The sequence below is a fragment of the Corvus kubaryi genome, unplaced genomic scaffold, assembly GCF_017639235.1.
Source record: "Corvus kubaryi isolate FWS band 111438036 unplaced genomic scaffold, C.kubaryi_AGA036_p1.0 37241, whole genome shotgun sequence".
NCBI lineage: Eukaryota > Metazoa > Chordata > Aves > Passeriformes > Corvidae > Corvus > Corvus kubaryi.
Genome location: NW_024581071.1, coordinates 932402 through 950408, shown reverse-complemented (window position 1 = coordinate 950408; position 18007 = coordinate 932402). Strand labels below are relative to the sequence as shown.

Below are 18007 nucleotides of genomic sequence, written 5' to 3'. Positions count from 1 at the left end.
GGCGTGAGGCTTCCCTGGAGTAACCCTGCTCACTGCCAGCCCCAAAGAGGGGCACAATGCTCTGGTACAGGGCCAGGGCTGAGGGGACACTCGGCACCGCGTGCAACCAGGCTGAGCTGGGATTTGCCCACATGTCCAGCCACTGGAGACGTGGCCTTTCTGTGCCTCAGTTTCCCCCCTGCAGGGGGCTGGTGTTCTAGAACCTCCTGGGTAAAGGGTTCTGAAAATGACCCTGGGAAAACACTTGTTCCTGATGGCTTTTGATATTAAGTGTTTCTAAGAGCAGACCCTGCTGCATCAGCCATCAGCCTATGGCTGGCAGCACATCCCCCTTGGAGCCCAGCACCGGGGGTCCCATCCCCAGCAGGATGTGTCACCCCCCCGAGCCCAGGGCGGGGGTGGGGAGCTGGTTACCGAGGTTGTACCAGACGTCCATCTCCCCGCTCAGGGTCCGGACCTCGATGATGGTCTGGCCCAGGAAGTCGTCGGATTCCCTCTTGAAGCGCTGCTTGACGCGGGACTTGATGTCATCGTCCTCGTCCCACACACGGACCTTGATGCGGTCAGAGGAGTTATGGCACTCGCTGGGGAGGCGAGAAAGGGCAAGCCCCAGGATGAGCAGGGAAATCTTTCCAGCTACTCCCCATCACTGCTTCCCTAAACAAAAGGGACCAGCCCAGCACGGAGCAGGAAGTGGGGAAGAGAGCAGATGCGGGGGCACCAACCCTCCCCGGTGGGCTCTGTGCCACACCCAGGCAGCCCAGCACAGCCTGGATCAGCCCCTGGAGTCACACCCCCATGGCACAAAACAGCATCCCAAGGGTCCCCAGCACCCCCTCCACCCTCCATGGGGGCAGGACGAGGCCCAGCTGGCTCCCCCACCCTACAGGGACATGGCAAGAGCCAGCACAGCCTGGCACAACCATGAGTGGCCAGGGAGGGGAATGGGGAGACTGGGGGTGAACTTACAAATGGAAATTCTCCTCCCAGACTGGGTTGAGATTGCCGTAGATAGTTTTAGTCCTTTTTTTTGTCTTTCCAACCTGGACAGTGACATAGGGGTCACTGGAACCTGTCTTATCCTTTGCTTGCAGGCCCTGGGCACAAACCACTGCAGCACAGCAGAGAGAACAGACAGAGAGAGAAGTCAGTGCCACAGCCTCACCAAGACCCCCAAAACAGACACCTGTGTCCCCACAGGGGCTGAAGCTGCCTGGCAGAATGAGGGGTTGAGCAATGGAGACATCCCCATGGTCCCCAAGGCTGAAGGTGACAGGTTGCCTACCCGTGATGCTGATCTTGGCTGACCATTTGGAGGTGCCATCCAGGACGCTCTGCTTGACCGCCTTCATCTGCTGCGTGTGCGTGGTCTTGTTGACCCCAAACACCTCCTGGATCAGCTCAAATATCTCTGGCTTGTTGCGCTCCCGGATCTTCATGCGGTCCTTGAGCACCATGATGATGTTCTGGGTCCGATCCTCTGCTCCATGCTTGGAGCTCTTCTCCGCTGCCCCTGGGAGAGGACAGGCATGGGTGAGATGGGGTGGGGGGGCTGGTGGTACCCAGGAGAGAGACAAGAGCTCTCACAGGTTGGAGTGGTGGGCTTGGGGAGAGGACAAGAGGAAACGGCCTCAAGTTGCACCAGGGAAGGTTTAGGTTGGGTATTAGGGGAAACTTCTTCCCCGAAAGTTTTGTCCAGCCCTGGCATGCTGCCCAGGGCAGTGGTGGAATCACCCCTGGAAGTGTTCAAGAAACGTGTCTCTGTGGCACTTGAGGACATTGTTTAGTGGTGACCACAAGGGTGCTGAGTTGATGGTTGGACCTGATAATCTTAAAGGTCTTTTCCAGCCTTAACAATTCCACAATTCTACAATTCCATGCATTCATTAATTCAAACCTGGAGGGATCTATCCCCTGCCCAGGATGAGTCTGCCCTGCCCAACACTTCTCCCATGCCCACGTCAGGAGCGGAGCTCTCCCGGGCTGCTCCAAGGTGAGAAGGGACGAGGCTGTGGGCCCCAGGTCCTTACTCTGCAGGCAGTCAGCGTTGAGCAGGTCCTGGCACTTCTCGTGGCACTTGACGCCGCACTCGGCACAGCGCATGCCCTGCCGGGCGATGCCCCACAGCAGCCCCTCGCACTCGTAGCAGTAGGTGGGGGTGGTGGCCGTCCACACCTCGAAGTTGTGGGGGGTTGTGCAGGAGATGGGGTACACTAAGGCTTGCAGGGTCTTCTTGTAAACATGGTTTTTCTGTGCAGGGACAGGGGAGAGGGGGGGAGAAATGCTGAAGCAGAGGATGCACTTGGGGACATGGTTTAATGGTGGTGGTGCTGGGTTGACAGTTGGACTTGACGATCTTACAGGTCCTTTCCAACCTCAATGATTGTGGATACAATATTGCTGCTAGCAAGAATTTTCTTGCTTCTTTCTAAGCCCCTGGGATACTTTTCTCTCTCACCAAGAGATTAGGAGAAGTTCTATAAACTATGAACACCTGTGACCTTGCAAAACTATGTTTATGGTACAGCAGAAAAATATTTTGACAATGGATGTTTTAGGATTTCTAGCCAATCCACCCAGGGGGTGGCTGATCCTTGTCCAATTAGACTATGAAGAAAAAAGTCTATAAAACAGTTTGTAAAATAACTAAATAAATCAATCTTGCTGCACAATTCCTGCCTGCTGGATCTTCTCTCCTCTCCTCCCTAGGCTGCAGGGTACAGTAATAAATGATCCCACAATTCTATCCCTGGATGCATCCATGAGCATCCTGGATACTCAGGCATCACCAGAGGATGCTGGTGGGGCACAGACTCTGCACCTCCACTGCTGGCCTGGCCCTCGAGGCTCAGTTTCCCCCTCCCAGCCATCCCCAACCCAGCCCATCCCAGCACCTACCAGCTCCTCATTGTTCAAGGTGCTCGAGGCCAGCGCGGATGTGATGCCCGCTTTCCTGGACTGGACCAGGGACTGTGGGAAAGAAAGAGAGTTCCCAGATCCAGCAGACCATGAGAGGTCCCTCCTCCACCCCCAGCTGGCTGTGAAACACCCAGGACAGACCCCAGTCCCAGACAGGGAGGGGTCCTGGCTGCACGGGAGGCAGTGGGGACAGCCCAGCCCCCACTGATGCCAGCACCGCTGTGCAGTGGGACTGGAACCAGTTCGGCAACCCGTGGCATTCCCAGTTCAGCTCCAGTGCGGCAGAGCCTCTCACCACATGTCTGAGACCCGGGGAAGATGGGGTAGGGGGCACTTACCATGGCCTGTGGGCAGCCAGGGCCAGCAAGGGGGGAATAAAGAGCCATTAGTGCAAACACTTCCCAGGAGAGCCCCTTCCCTGCCAGAACCGGTGGGAATTGGGGCAACACCCTCGCCTCCAGCACTGAGCAGTCCCTGGTGGGGGGGACTGTGTCCCCAAGCCACAGCACTGGTTGCAGCCTGCAAATCCCAGCAGGGAAAGGCAGCAGCCCTCCCAAAACCCCACACGTTGCCCACCCCATCACCCCCCACCCCCAAAACACTGACACAGCACAGTGCAGAAGCATCAGCGGCTGCCCAAGAGGGCTGGGTGGGGGCACCGGGTTGGGGGCAGCAAGGGGGCAGGGGGATGGCTGGGAGGCAGGTTGGGAACAGGAGGGTGGCACCCCAGGGAGGGCACACAGTGGAGCTGACAAGGTGTGAAGAGAGGGGGAAGGAGGAGAAGGACACCTGATTCTGGGGGCAAAAGGTGTCTGGTTTCCAAAATTGCTGTCTCTTATCATCAGGGGCGGGAGGGGACCAGCAGAGTGACCCTGTGCAACAGAGCCCAGGGGCTGGAGGGGACCCCATCATGGGGGGCCCATACACTGGGGGTCTCCAACCCCATAGACTGGGACAGTGGGGACAGGAGCACAGGGTCTGGGCAACTTGGAAAAGCCATTGCCAGCCCTCCCCTGGTATGGGGATCTGTCTGTCCAGCACCAGCGTGGTCCAAGCTGCAGGGACCTATGGCAGCTGGGACAGGAAGGGACCAGGGACACGGCACCAGTAAAAAAATGGGAAACCAGATGCAGCCGTGGGAAACCTTAGGCTGATGCTTGGGGTAGGGACCAGAGCTCCGTTAAAGAGAAGCACCCTCGGGTAAGGGAGAGCCCAGCTCCCCACTGCAAGGAGGGCCAGGAGCCCCCCAAAGCAGCGTGGGATACCCCCGCCCCCCTTTGGCAGGGCTGGGGGCTCGAGGGCTGGCCGGCAGCCCCCAAGGGCGCTGTCTCTTTAACCCCTCGCACCGCGCTCACCAGATCGCTGACTAGAGGGAGAGATTTGCGTCCAGGCTTAATGTCGGGCATGCTGTTAATGCAGCGCAGAAACCTTACAGCCGCCCCCCTGCCGCGGGGAAGGCCCAGCCAGGCCACAGGAAAGAAAACAGAGAACACAAGCCATGTTAGAGGCAGCTGGGGAGCGGGGCACGGGCGGCGCAGTCCGGTGGGGCGCAGCGGGAGCGAAGCCGGCAGCTGTGGGGGGGTGCCTTTGGGGGGAACCTCACCAAATCGCTAACTAGGGGGATGGGCTTTCGCTTGCGAATGTCCGGCATGCTGTCTATAATGATCAGCCCGCCACCAGGCCTGCAAGAGAGAGGAGAGTCAGCGGGGAAGGGGGAACTGAGGCAGGAAGGGGCCCCCTGTTGTTGCCCCGTGGTCACTCAGCGCTTTGTAGAATCGCGGAATGGTTTGGGTTGGAAGGGACCTTAAAGCCCATCTCATTCCATGCCCTGCCATGGGCAGGGACACCTTCCACTAGATCAGGTTGCCAACCTGGCCTTGGACACTTCCAGGGATCGAGGGGCAGCCACAGCTGCTCTGGACACCCTGTGCCAGGGCCTCCCCACCCTGACAGGAAAGGATTTCTTCTCAATATCTAGGACTTGGTGAATACGACTGCAAAGCAACCCCTGTGTGGTCTGGGACCCACCCATGGGATCCCCATCCCCACCACCAGCCCAGCCAGGGCAGGGATCACTGGATTAAAAACTGAGGGGGAAGGGGATTTTGGCAAAAACTGTGATTTTTCCCCACGTGAAGCATGACAGTGAAACCCAGGAGAAAAGCTGCCCATTTGGCTTAGTCAGCTTTGGCTTTGCAGCGTGAGGCTGGGGAGCTGGGGTTCCCTCTGGGACCCCAAAGGGGAGCACTGAGCAGGTGAGCCTCGAGTCCTGCTGCAAGGGAACCCAAGGCAGGAACAGCACCTCACAGCCCTGTCGGGAAGAAATCCCTGGAATGACCTGGGGGTTCTCAGGCAACCTACCAGGTTCTGCCCAGGTCCATGGCAGAGGGCATGTCTGCAAGGGCAAGACAGGACTGAGACCTCCAGCCTGTCCAGGTGAGACGTTCAGGATTGCCCATGACACCGCTCCATGAGGGAAGCAGGAGTTGCCACCCCACCTCATCCCCATCCCAACTCACCTCCTCGCTCTCCCCCTTGGCAGCAGCTCTTGGGGTCACAGAGCAATGTCATGTCTGCTGGCTGCTCCAAAAGCACTGACCAGCCCTAAAATTCAGCTCCAAAAATCTGGCCTCCCTGCCTGCCCACAGCTCAGCAACCCTTCCCCACACAAGCTCACTGCTGAGCTCATGAATCACATCCTAATGAGGAGGGGGCTGAGATCCCGGGGGGCAGAGTGTACCCAGCTTCCCCTTGTACTCACCCGCCTTTGAACCACAGGGATTTTTCATCACCTTCCCCGCGAGCCTGGAAAACAAGGGACAGTGTCAGGGCACAGCAGGAGCCACCAGCATGGGGACAGCCCCCCAGGGCAGTGAGTGCTCACAGCACCGCAGGAGCACGGAAGGATGAGCAGGGTGGGCAGAGAAAAGTGTGTTCCAAAACCAAGGGGGCTCTTCCCAGCAAAGAGCTGGCACTGGGAATAAATATCTTCAGGAGGCCGAGCTGGGTGAGCAGTGGGTGGGCTTCAGCGGAGGGGCTGAGGCTGGCAAAGCAGGGGGATGGTTACACTGTGCGAAAATTCGGGGCTTGTGGGATTGGAGAAGCATCATACAGGCTCAGCAGGTCCTCAGGGACCCACAGCAGTTGGAAAGAAGAGCAGGGAAAAGCCAGAGCACATGGAAGAGGGTGCGTGTCCAGGGATCATCCAGCAGTGCCACCTCCCCTGCAGGGAGGGGATTATTTTGGAGGAGAAGGGTGGAGAGAGACCATTGCCCCTCCTTCATGGGCAATCCCTGCACACACACACACACACAGGGAAGGCACACATGTGGCTGGGAGGTGCCAGGTGGACATGCTTACCTGCAGGCAGCCTACATCCCTTCCCTGCAGGAAGGGGAGACGCGGGTGCAAGGGCCATGGTGGTGGACAACTGAAAAGAGAAGCGGTGGGGAGGGGGATCGAGACCCCAGGGAGCGAATCCAGAGCCAAAACAAAAAGAAAAGATGGAGGATGGAGTCTAAAAACAAAACAAAATATTGTCAACTCAACAGAGGGGAGAGGGCGGGGGGCTCGCACCAGCACACGCATGCAGCACACACGGGGGGTCCTCAGCACTCCCGGCCCCTCCAGGATGTCCCACTTGGTGGGAATGGGGTTGTGGGCCACCACTGTTGGTACCCCCAGGTCCGTGGATGTCCCTGGAAGCTGCCCAGGTGTGGAAAGGGGCCGTGCCCCCAGCCCGGGGCCGCAGCGGTGGCCAGGGGGTCCTCACCTCCTGCAGCTGCATGCAGACCTTGTTGAAGGCTCTCAGCCAGTTGGCTTTGGCTCGTGCTTTGGGGTCCTGCACCTCCTCTTCTGCTGGCTCCCTGCAAGCACACACACCCCCTGTCACCTCCCAGCATGGCACCAGGGAGGGGGGAGCAGCCCCCACACCCCCAGCAGGCCTGAGGCTGTAATTTGGGGATCCTGATGGGCCTTGAGACAGCGTGGCCATGGCAAAACCCCCTCTTGGTACCAGGAAGGACCTGAAAAGGCAGCAGGTCCCGCTGCAAAGGGCAGCACAATCAGGGCAGGATGCCAGGGAGAAGCCAGAAGCTTCCCCGCCCTCAGGAGACCCTGCCCTGGGCACTCAAGTGACACCCAGGGGACAGTTGGTGACACAAGCGTGTGAATTAAACATCCCTTGTCCCCCACCTCCCCAGCACAACATCCTCTGGCCACTTCCTGGGGCAAAGAGCACCCAACACACCGGTGGTTCCAAGCCCAGGGAAAACTCTGCCTGGATATGCTGGATGTTGCGGGGCTTTTTCCCCTCTCCTACAAAATCAAGACATGGAGGAAAAGAAAAGAAAACCTCCAAACATACCAGTCTCCTGGAGAGCCTGGTGTGATGTGACACTGGAGAGAGGAGCCCAGAACCACGCTAGGAAGAGGCCATGGGGTGCTCAGGAGATGAACCTGCCCAAACCTGGGGGGCTTTGTCTGCTAATCTGGGATCCTCAGTGCTAACCAGGGATCCCCAGCATTAACCTGTGGTTCCCAGCACTAATCCACAGTCCCCAGTGCTACTCTGGGGTCATCAGTGCTAATCTGAGGCCCTTAGTGCTAATCTGGGGGTCCCAACACAAGCTGGGGTTCCCAGCACAATCCACAGTCCCCAGCACTAGTCCACGCTCCCCAAATCCTAGCACAGGACCCCCTGAGCCCCCTGCCCAGTGGACACTGCAGGCAGACATGACCTGAGGCTCCTGCCAGGTCTTGGGCTTAAATATCCATTTCTTTTAAAAACAACTCATTACACACTGTTTTAAATTAGAGATTCCCCATTCCTGGTCTGTAATTTAAACTAAACAAAAGGCTGAAAGAGCCCATCACAGTTCACCTCTGCACAGAGGAGTGACACTCACTGAAAATGGAAATGGTCAATAATGATATTTCAATCCTCTGTCCCCAAGATAGGAATCATTCCCATGCTGCACCAGGAACCTGACCACCAATTAATTCACCTGTACAGCACAGGAGGCCATGGATGAGCTTTTTCCAGGCCTAGGGAGAGGATTGACTCCCATGAAGGAAATCTCCTCCTCTGACCAAGCTCCACCCAGGGTGCCAAGAGCCTGTGCCAGAGGAGAAGAATCACAGCCCCAAGACCCCATTCCCCCAGCCCCAGGTTCGTCCCAGGTTACGAACCTGCAGCCCTGGAGCCCCAGCAGCTTTAGCCATGCTTAGCACAGGGGGTGGCTGGGCCAGGGCAGTGCCCAGGGTGCTGGCTCTTGCCTGGGTAGCACAAGGTGGGCTTCCCCCATGGCTCAGGCACCTGGCAAAGCTCCAGACATGACAGAAGGTCCCTGGTCCTGCGCCAAGCACCAGCACCATGCCTGAGCCACCTCCAGAGCATCCTCAGTGCCTCCAGGCACAGTGCCATACCAGGGACACCACAGCCCAGCTCCCCCCTCCTACCTCTCAGCTGGTTTTGGGGGCTCAGTCTCCGGGGCTGCCTCTTGCATGGGAACTTCCTCCTCTGCCCGCTGGGCCTGGAGGGCCTCAGGGGCTTCCTGGGGGGCAGAGATGTCCTTCTCCTCCTTCCTCTCCTCTTTCCTCTCCTCCTTCTTTTCCTGTTGCTGAGGCTTCTGCTGTGGGACCAGCTGGGGTGGCTGCTGCTGCTGCTGTTGCTGCTGCGGGACCTGTTGCTGCTGCTGCTGCTGCTGCTGTGGCAGGGGTTTCTGTGGTGGCGGGTATGTTTCATGCTCAGGGGGTTCATAGGTGTCCTGCTCCCGCAGTTCCTCCTCCTCCTCGTCCAGTTCCTCCTCCTTGGGGTAGCCTTCCTCAGTCTCGCTGTAGTCCTCAATGAACTCTTCCTCCTCCTCCTCCAGGTAGAGATCATCATCATCCTCCTCCTCCCAGCGCGGAGAGTCCTTGCGGTAGCTGACGGAGCTGTGGCAGGAGTGGTAGGAGTCCCCGTCCCTCTCGTCCAGCTCCGAGTCCCTCAGGCTCTCATTCTCGAAGTCCTCGCTCAGCTGGGAGCTGCCCTGGCTCAGCTCGGCCGACGAGGCGTAGCGGCTGCTCCCTGTGGGGCTGAGGGGCAAGGGGACACAAGGACAGGGCTCCCATGGGTCCGTGTCACCCCAGGCAGAGCCCCAGGGCCCCGCACCAGGGGCAGGAGGATGTGCAGCTCCCATCGGGAGCACTGGGCTCCTCATCCTGGGAGCCGAAGGCACAGAACCAGGAGAATCCTTGGGCTGGAAGCAGCCCCTCAAGCAGGTGCACTTGCAGGGTCTGACCTCCCTGCCTGTGCCTGGGCTGAGAGTGGGGATGGGGGTGACAGTGTCTGTCCCCTAGGCTCACCCCAGCCAGGGGTGGGGGCAGCAGCACCCCCAGCCAGATCCTGCCTCCTGCTGCTGCCGGACACCCTGTCCTGCCCCCGACACACAGATCTGTCACCCAACCTCTACCCTGACGTCTCAGTGCTCCCTGCAGCCCTCCCAGGCACCCCCACCCCAGGACACCCCCTCAACCCCCTCACTCCTCTTAACACCATCCCTACCCGAGGCTCCCCTCTCCACTCTTCCTGCCAGGCCAGACCCCTTCCCCCACCCCATGTGCCCCCCAGCTCTTCCAGGCCCCTCCTCTCACAGCTGCCTGCACTGGGGGGCCCACAGGGGCCCTGTGCCCCAGGAGGCTGCCAGGGACAGGGCAGCCCCATGGCTCCGTGGGGACAGGCTGACAGAAGCAGACATGCAGACAGGACAGGGACATGCCGAGGAAGAGGCCGACACCACGTCTCCAGCACTGGCAGCCAGGGCTCAGGGGGTGTGTGAGGGGACAAAGAGGAGGGGCTGGGATGGGCAGAGCCCAGAGTGGCTGAGCCAGGCTGTGGGAAGCCAGGGGACACGGCAGGGAAGAGAGTGCTGGGGGATGGCTCAGGCTAGTCCCAGCTGGGAGGGGTACTGGCATTATCCAGGTACCTTAGGAAGGAGCATTTGGGGCACAGGGATACAGGAGACACAGCTCACACCTGGAAACCCCACACCTCCCCATCCTGATCCTGGCCAGAGCTGGGAGAGGGGCCCTTGGCACATTGCAGGATCCCAAATCACTGCATGAGACTTTTGCCCAGACAGGCACACCCTGGCAGGTGACCAGGAACAGGGGGTGGCATTTGAGTCCCCAAGGGCCCAGTCCCACACCTGCTGGCACGACAAGGAACGAGCAGCAGTGCTGCCAGACAGTCGCAGTGCCAGCAAGCGGGACCAGGATGCTGGGATGTCACCCCATGAAGCGGGGTGCAGCAGCAAGAAGGAACACCACAGGGCTGGGGGGACACCTGGAGCATCCCAATGCTGTCCCTGTAGCAGGCCGATCCGGGGCGGGGAGCGTGGCACAAGGCCGCCCTTGCCAGGACTGGTGTTGGCCTCACCATGGCTGCAAGGACCGACCACAGCACTCTGCGACGGCACACGGCACACGGCACAGGTAGCGACCCACCTATCCGATAGGTCTAGGGACCGCCTGCTCTCAAGGGAAGGCTGGCGGCTGGTCCGCCTGCTCGACTCAGAACCGGACTCAGCGTCGCTGCGTCCGTTTGCGGCAGAGTCTACGCTACCATAGCGTCTGCCAGGGGAGGAGAGGAACATGGTCAGCGAGCTCCCAGGTGCCACACCGCCGCCACCCGCCATCCCCTGCTGCCGTGGGGACGCTGGCAGGGAGGCTCTGTCCACTGGATGGGGCTGGCACTTTGGCCTGGGCTCTGCCACGTCTGTGTCCCCAGCCAGCCCACACCCCACTGTCCAGCTCCCAGCAGGGACAGCCAGGGGTGGGGGGCCCCAAACCCACTGAGGACAGAGGAGGGCAGTGACCCAAAAGAGTTTGAAAACTTCCTAGTGAGAAGGAAAGGCTTGGTTGGGGCTAGCACCACCCCACTCTTCCTCACCTCAGCATCCTTCCCTCTGTCACCCACAGCACCGGGAGCGCCATCCCTGGTGTCACCCTGGGGACCTGCTGGCCTCTGTCACCTGCGGGGGGGGTTGAGAGAGCGGGTCCCAGGGTGAGCTGGCTGTGGCCACACTACCTGATGGGAGCCTGGTCCGAGTAGTCCATCTCGTAGCTCTGCATGGAGTCAGTGTAGGAGTCGCGGGAGCTCTGCTGCTGGTGCCTCATGGGGTACTGGTGCACGGAGGCGTTGGGCTGGGACGTGGTGTAGTAGGGTGGGGGGATGCTGTTGCTGGTCTCGCTGCGGTAGTCACTGTCCCGGTCGTCCACGGTACTGTCGGGGTCATCGTCTGCAAGGGGCCACAGTGAGTGGGGCAGGGGATGGCCCAAATCTTCCCCCCACCCTGCACAGACCCTTTAATGCCACCACTGTGTCCTCACCACTGTGGGACCGTGCTGGGGAGGTGGGCCCAGGGCAGGGTGAGGGGGGAGCTGACGTGTTCACAGCGCAGGAAGGGTTTGGAGGGATGAGGGGAAGGCGGAGGGGGAATTTGGGACATACAGAAGGGGGAAGAGGATGGGGGCAGGGACCCTCCCTCTGCCCCATCAATGTTCCACCACAGAGGCAAAGCCCGAGCTGCTCATTGCCACTGGGACACCCCAAGGGCACAGAGCCCCATGGCTGGTGCCATGTCCCCACCAGCCCATGGCGACAGCCCTGCCCAGGACAGGGCACCTGGTGACACTGTCCTCACCCAGTACAGAGTCATGGCACAAGACCACAGGCTAGACCTGAGCTCCAGGTCCCCTGAGCCCTGGGCCAGGCAAAGAGGGATGTGCTGGGGACCCCCAGGCTGGGAAGAGACGAGTGGGCAGGATACTTACTCTGCTGTTCTCCCCAGCCAAAATAATTCCAGTTGCCTACAAAGAAAGGGGCAGAGATAATAAAGATGGAGGCAGCTGGTTGGGAGGAGCCAGCATCTCCCCAGAGGGCACACTGGGTTGGGGACACTGCCCTGGGGACAGCATCCAGGATGGGGCACACTGGCACTGGGACAGTGCCTGGGCCTGAACATGGTGACACCAACCAGGACTGGAGACCGTGCCTGGGGTGGGCATGGTGTCACTGACCCTGGCTGAGGACAATGCTACAGCCAGGCATGGTGGCACTGACAGGGGACAGGGCCTGGGGCTGGGCACAGGGGCACTGAACCATGTATGGCCCTGGGGTGGTTACAGAAGGGGAAACTGAGGCACGGGTTGGGACAAACTGAGCTGCCACCCCAAATGCCTCTGCAGGGCCTCCATCCAGCAGCCCCCAATCACCAGCCTGCTGCCCCTCGCTGCGGGGGGACCATCCTTACCAGCCCCACTGCTCCCATGCCCTGCTCCCTCCACCCACAGGAAGGCTCACCCACTGCAGAGCAGGGAGACAGCAAAGGAACGCCAGCAAACACGGGAAGGACAACAGGAGTGGGGATGGGGACAGGGTATGGGGTGAAGCTGAGCCCCACTTGGGGTGGGGTCCAATGCCCCAAAGCAGACGTGGAGCCCACCCCTTAAAATTCCTCAGTGTGGGACTGGGGAGAAAGGAGGGTGTGGGGGTCCCACAGCGGGGCAGGGACAGGGCAGCACTTACAGCACTGCGAGCCATGCACGGGCAGAGGCTTTTCCTGCTCCTCCTGGAAGGCATACTGGGGAGAGAGGGGCTGGTGAGGGCTCCTGCTGGCAGCACTGCCCCTGCCCCCTCACCCAAGGCCTGGCTGCACTCACATCATCCTGGTCCCGCATCGCGTTGAGCTGCTCCAGCTTCTTGGCCCAGTACCTGGCCTCCTCCTCAGGGATATCTGCGAGGGCAAAGACCCCAGCTGGTGCACAGACCTCGCCCAAAACAGCCCTCGAGCTTTTGGGGCCACAGTATCAGACCCTCAGCCCCAGCTCCAAGGCTCATGAGCATCCTTGGGGCTGAGGGCAAGGAAGGACACGGGCCGGGCCTGGGGGCCAGGGATGGGGTACCCACCCAGCGGCAGCTCAAAGCGGGTGTCAAGGAGGATGCGGTGGAAAGTCGGATCCTTGGTGCCCGAAATCTCGTTGTCGGTCATGATGACCTGGGAGTCGAGCGTGAGCCATTCCCCAGGGCCCTCCTGTGGGGTGGAAATGGAGTGAGGAGAGCTCCCAGACCCCCCTTTCCTGGCCCCACAACCCCAGCACACAGAGTCTGGCCTCAGGCAGAACGGGGAAGGCTCTGCTTGGCCCAAAGGACAGCTGGGGGTGGCACAGGTCTCTTGGGGTTCAGCAGGGAGATGGTTGTGCCCGGCTCCCTACCTCATTGGACTGCCGGATGGTCCGGAGGGGGATCCACACCGTGCCCACCATGGTGTCCCAGATGAGCCCCTTGTTCCACACCTCCACAGTCAGGCCCAGGTCCAGCCGATTGATCTCACTGGGGACAGGAAAGGTATCAGGTCATCCCCCATGAAGTTAACCCCCCCTAGGTTACCCCTTCTCAGCAGCCCTCTGGGACCCCCCCAGCTTCTACCTGTCCCCTCGGGCCCAGGACTCAGGTGAGCTCCCCAGACCCGGGGTCAGGGCAGTGGGGGGCTCCCTGTGTTATTTATGGGGGTGAGGGGAGCAGCAGGGATGGGGGAGCTCGAGGGAACCCCTGGACACTCACAACATGAAGTCCTGCTCCCAGGAGGGCAGGTTGCCCCGCACCGCGATAGTCGTGCTCTTGACATTTTGTACCTTCAGGGTCACGTAGGTGTTAAATTTCTCTGTGGGAACAAGCAGAGGGTGAAGTGACCCCCAGTGTGTCCCCAACCCCCGCCACTGCCCACTGCCACCCACACACGCTTCCCTCAGCACGCCAGCCCCAGGACGGATCCTACATCCAGGGCTGGTAGGATGTGAGCCCCCCGCGCCTGTCCAGGGCACCCCCATCTCTGTGTGTGTCCTCCCAGCTTGCCAAATGATGCCTCCAGAGCTAAGGGTCCCCTCGCCCCCCGTCCCCAGCCCTTCCCCTGATCCCACCACATCCGACCAGCCCAAGAGCCGCCCACCCTCTCCCCTCAGGTGCGCAGGCAGGTGGGGTCTCACTTACCTTGGGGCCCATCATACTTGGCCTTTTTAACTGTGGGGACAAAGGGAGAGAAGAGAAACAGGCTGAGACCCTGGGGGAAGGTTGGGGATACCCACCAGGGTGTCAAGGGGGTGGGAAGACCCCAGTCCTGGTTGCCCCCCACACCCCCCCCCCAGCTGCCAGGTGGGAAAAGTGTTGGGATCCCCAATGCCAAATGAGGGTGGTGGATCAGACATGAGATGGAGGTGGGCATCAGAGGGGAGCAAAGGCTCCCCCAAAAAACCTGCTACTCTGGGACAGCTTGTAACCCCAAATGACCAGCCTTCCTCTGTTGAAGGAATGTTACACCCCCCCCCCCCCTTTTGATTTGGGATTTATTTGGAGAAACAGATGATGTTACCATCCATATCCAGAGGGAAAACCTGTGGTCTGGGGGGCCCTGTCCCCCATTCTAGGCCCAGTTGGGTGGCACTGGCCCAGCAGGACCAGGGTTAAGGCTCTCCCAAACCACTGACCAGGATTTCCCACAGGAAACCTGGTGGGTCAGGGGCCTGCCCAAAACCAGCCCCAGGGGTGGTGGAGACAGCCCCTCAAAATCTTATATGGCCCCAAAACATTGCCACTGCACCGCAGCCCTGTCTGCCCCCGGGGGCACTGTGGGGCTGGTTCCCATCCTGCCCATTGGGGTGTGCAGGGGGCCCTCCGATCCTGCTCAGCTCCAGGGGAAAACCCCCCCAGTCCTGGCTGTCCCCCCCCCAGCTTTACCCAGTCGGGTAGGGGTCGGTCCCCAACTTTTGGCTGCAGTGGGGGGGGGGGGGGGCCCCAGGGGCGGGGCCCCCCCCCGGGGGGGGCCGCCCCCAGGCGGGGGGGGGGGGGGGGGGCCGGGGGGTGTCCTGGGGGCTGCCCGGTGGGGACCGGGCGGGGAGGGAATGACACAGCACCCGGAGAACGGCTAAATGACGCGGGTGCCAGCGGGTGCAGGACCAACGTGACCGAGGAGGGATGAAAATAGCCCTGGCGACATCAAAGGTAATTTGATTTCGGAGACGTGCCACTCGCCAGCCGCTTATCAGCCGCCACCAGCGCCGGAGGGGACGCGGGGCTGCCGCCAGAGCCACGTGCCCGGCAGGGCTGGGAGGTGGCACCAGCGGCCTCGGGGAAACTGAGGCACGGGGAATCATCGCCTCGGAAAACAACTGGGGACCCTTGGACTCGGCTGCCTGCCCTGTGCCACCGAGAGCTGGGTGACACGCTGGGTGGCTTTTTGTCCGAAGGAAGGCCACCAGCCACGTCACCGGCAGCCATGTTCCCAGGGAATCACAGGGCTCCAGGAGCTGCAGCTGCACTCAGGGATGGGGAATTCACACCTGGGGGGTGGCACAAGGCGCCAGGATCCCAAAGATCCTCGAGTGACACCAGGTTGGGAGCCTGGGGGGCTGTCTGGGGATGGCTGGCATCACTGAGTGTAATAATGATGTAAATTAAATATAAGGTATTTATACATTATATGATACATATTATAAATTGATATTATTCTATTCTAATAGAGCATTTGGAGCCAAAACCTGCCTGTGGCTGACAGGGATCCCCTTCCCCCGGGCCCAGGGGCACCCACTACTCCTCACCAGCTGCTGCTTCCAAAAAGGAATGGGAGAGCAGAGGAAGGAAAAGCTCCAAAAATACCCAAGATGACAGGAACAAACAATTACCCAGGGAACACGTGGCTTTCCTGGCTGTCATCTCCTGCCAGGGAGAAGTCCTGCTGTCACCATCTGCGGGATGTGCTGCCCTCACACCCATCAAAGGGTCCCCAAAGCTAGCACAGGGGTGGCGAGTCCTGGGGTGCCACCCTGGGGCTAAATTCTACCTGAGTCCCCAGGCAAGGAGTTGAGGACAGTGTGACACTTGTGTGACACCAACAAGCTGGGATCTTCCCAGGCTGGGGGGATCTGGCTCCTCTCTGGGGACATTGACCAGCTGGGGAAATTGAGGCAGGAGGCAGCTGGCAGAGATTGGACTGGGAATGGCAGGAAAACTGGGCTGGGCTGTTGGCATGCCACAACAAGCCTGTCTGTCTGTCCACCCCCTGTCCACCCCCTGTCCACCCATCCTGCTGTCTGTCCATTTACCTGTCTCTCCACCCACCCATCCCTCCGTCCATCCACCCATCCATCTGTCATCCATCTCGCTGTCCATCCATCCACTCACCCCTCTGTCCATCCAGCCGCCCCTCTGTCCATCCAGCCACCCCTCTGTCCATTTACCTGCCTCTCCATTCACCCAATCTTTTGTCTATCCATCCATTCACCTGTCTGTCCATCTACCCGCCCCACCACCCACCATGTCTGTCTCCTGTGTGTCCACCCATTTACCTGTCTCTCCATCGACTCCCCTATCTGTTCATCCACCCATGCCTCTGCCCGCCCACCCCACTATCTGTCCACACACCCATCCCTATGTCCATCCCCCGATACATCTATCTGTCCATCCCTCTGTCTGTCCATCCAACCCTCTGTCCATCCCTCTGTGCACTCCTCTGTCCATCCTTCCATCTGTCCGTCCATCCATCCACCCCTCTGTCTGTCCTCTCCCTCTGTTCCTCCACCCCTCTGTCACTCCCTCCACCCACCCCTCAGCCTCCGTGCTCACGTCTCCCATCCCCTCCATCCATCTGTCCCTCCGTCTCTCCATCTGTCTCTCCGGATGCCCGTCCGCCCGCCTGTCCATCTGTCCGTCTGCCTCACGCCACTCCAGACACCCCCTCCTGTCCCCACTCACCCCACAGTCCCAGGTCACTCCAGTGCCTGTCACCCAGGGACACCCCATGGCACGAAGCCCCCAGGGGCTGCACGTGGCCGCAGCCCCCCAGGAGGGGCAGGGAAAGCTTGGGGGAGGCTCTGGGGTGGCACCCCCGCCCCCGGGACCCCCAGAAATAGCATGAGAAGCGTGACCAGCGAGTGGTGACGGGGCACTGGGGGAAGCCCCAACCCACTCGGAGCTGTTTCTCAGCAGCCACCCCCAGCGCCGCCGAGGGTGTCACCACATGTGACAGTCCTTTACGTGGGAGTAAAGAGGCGCCCCCCCCCCGCCAGAGGATGGTACCCCAAATCTGGGGCTGGCTGGGGGGCACACGGGGGCATGCCAGTTGTGACACCGCCAGGGGAGAGGGGGCTGTGACAGCACCTAAAGGACAAGGACATAGCAGGGGGTGGGAGGGGGCACAGCCCCCATCCTGAGGAACTCAGGCAGCACCAGGAGAGCCCCATATTCCTCCAGATTTCACCTGGGGTGGGGAAATCCCAGACACCCTATGCCCCACCTTGTCCCAGATGTCACTCTGCCACCTCCATCCTATGACCCCATGACACACAAGTGCTACCCCATCCCCATCAGGGCCTTGGGAAGAGGGTAGAGGGATCCCCTTCCGACTTCTACTCCCCCCTTACTGAGCATTCAATCCAGAGTGACCAGCGGGGCTGAGGCCCAGCCAGCAGGACTCATCTGTGCATCGAGCTGGGCAAGGCTCAGTGTGCTGGGTGCGGGGATCCCCTCCCTGTGCACTCCCCCCAGTTCATCCCAGTACAGGGTGACCAGCACCAGATCCCCTAACTGGGCAGCAGATCCCCTAACACACCAGCACCAGACCCCCAGGCTCCTACCCTGACCCCCCCAGCTGCCCTGGCTTCCACCAGCATCACCATGCCCAGGTGGGGCAACACCTGCAGGGGCACAGGGGGCTGCAGGAGGTGGGGCTGGGGCTCGGGGTGTAATTTGAGGTGGGTATTTAGGGGTTCACAGAGGGACGTGGGGAGAGATTGTGGGATTTGGGGTGCATGGGGTCTGTTTGGGGGAGTGAAAATGTAGAGATACATAGATGGGGAAAGATGATGTTTGGGGTTGGAGGGATTTTAGGGGTCGAGGGTGCTTGAGGGTGGAATTGGGGGGTTGGGGATAGATGTGGGGTGCTGGGGGCACATATGGGGTGTTTTTCATGAGGGGGTGTTTGGGAATGCAGAGGGCTGTGTCTGCAGGATGGGGGTGCCTGAGGATAGGCGTGAGGGGTGGGGTCCTGGGGGGGTT

The 18007-nt window shown here is 60.5% G+C and overlaps 1 protein-coding gene across 21 annotated transcripts in view; it reads right to left on the bottom strand.

Annotated features, from left to right (window-relative positions):
• Positions 1-18007, bottom strand: part of UNC13A (unc-13 homolog A) — a 39305-nt gene that overhangs the window by 20398 nt on the left and 900 nt on the right. For 10 of the 21 annotated variants that reach the window (XR_006015251.1, XM_042023312.1, XM_042023318.1 and 7 more), the window contains exons 1-20: positions 15637-15682; positions 13949-13978; positions 13523-13622; positions 13174-13291; positions 12869-12992; positions 12622-12695; positions 12488-12542; positions 11734-11769; positions 10988-11198; positions 10405-10530; positions 8380-8994; positions 6692-6785; positions 5681-5724; positions 4275-4362; positions 3258-3263; positions 2899-2970; positions 2031-2250; positions 1286-1513; positions 970-1111; positions 415-584 (exon numbers count right to left, since the gene is read on the bottom strand). Coding sequence is in view for 20 of the 21 variants with exons in the window: in XM_042023312.1 (XP_041879246.1) it covers positions 415-584; positions 970-1111; positions 1286-1513; positions 2031-2250; positions 2899-2970; positions 3258-3263; positions 4275-4362; positions 5681-5724; positions 6692-6785; positions 8380-8994; positions 10405-10530; positions 10988-11198; positions 11734-11769; positions 12488-12542; positions 12622-12695; positions 12869-12992; positions 13174-13291; positions 13523-13622; positions 13949-13978; positions 15637-15667 (2584 nt within the window). In the remaining variant the exon portion in view is untranslated. Of the gene's footprint in view, positions 1-414; positions 585-969; positions 1112-1285; positions 1514-2030; positions 2251-2898; positions 2971-3257; positions 3264-4274; positions 4363-4522; positions 4602-5680; positions 5725-6691; positions 6786-8379; positions 8995-10404; positions 10531-10987; positions 11199-11733; positions 11770-12487; positions 12543-12621; positions 12696-12868; positions 12993-13173; positions 13292-13522; positions 13623-13948; positions 13979-15636; positions 15683-18007 lie in introns of those variants that run through there. The other 11 variants (XM_042023313.1, XM_042023315.1, XM_042023322.1 and 8 more) reach the window with 6 other exon arrangements.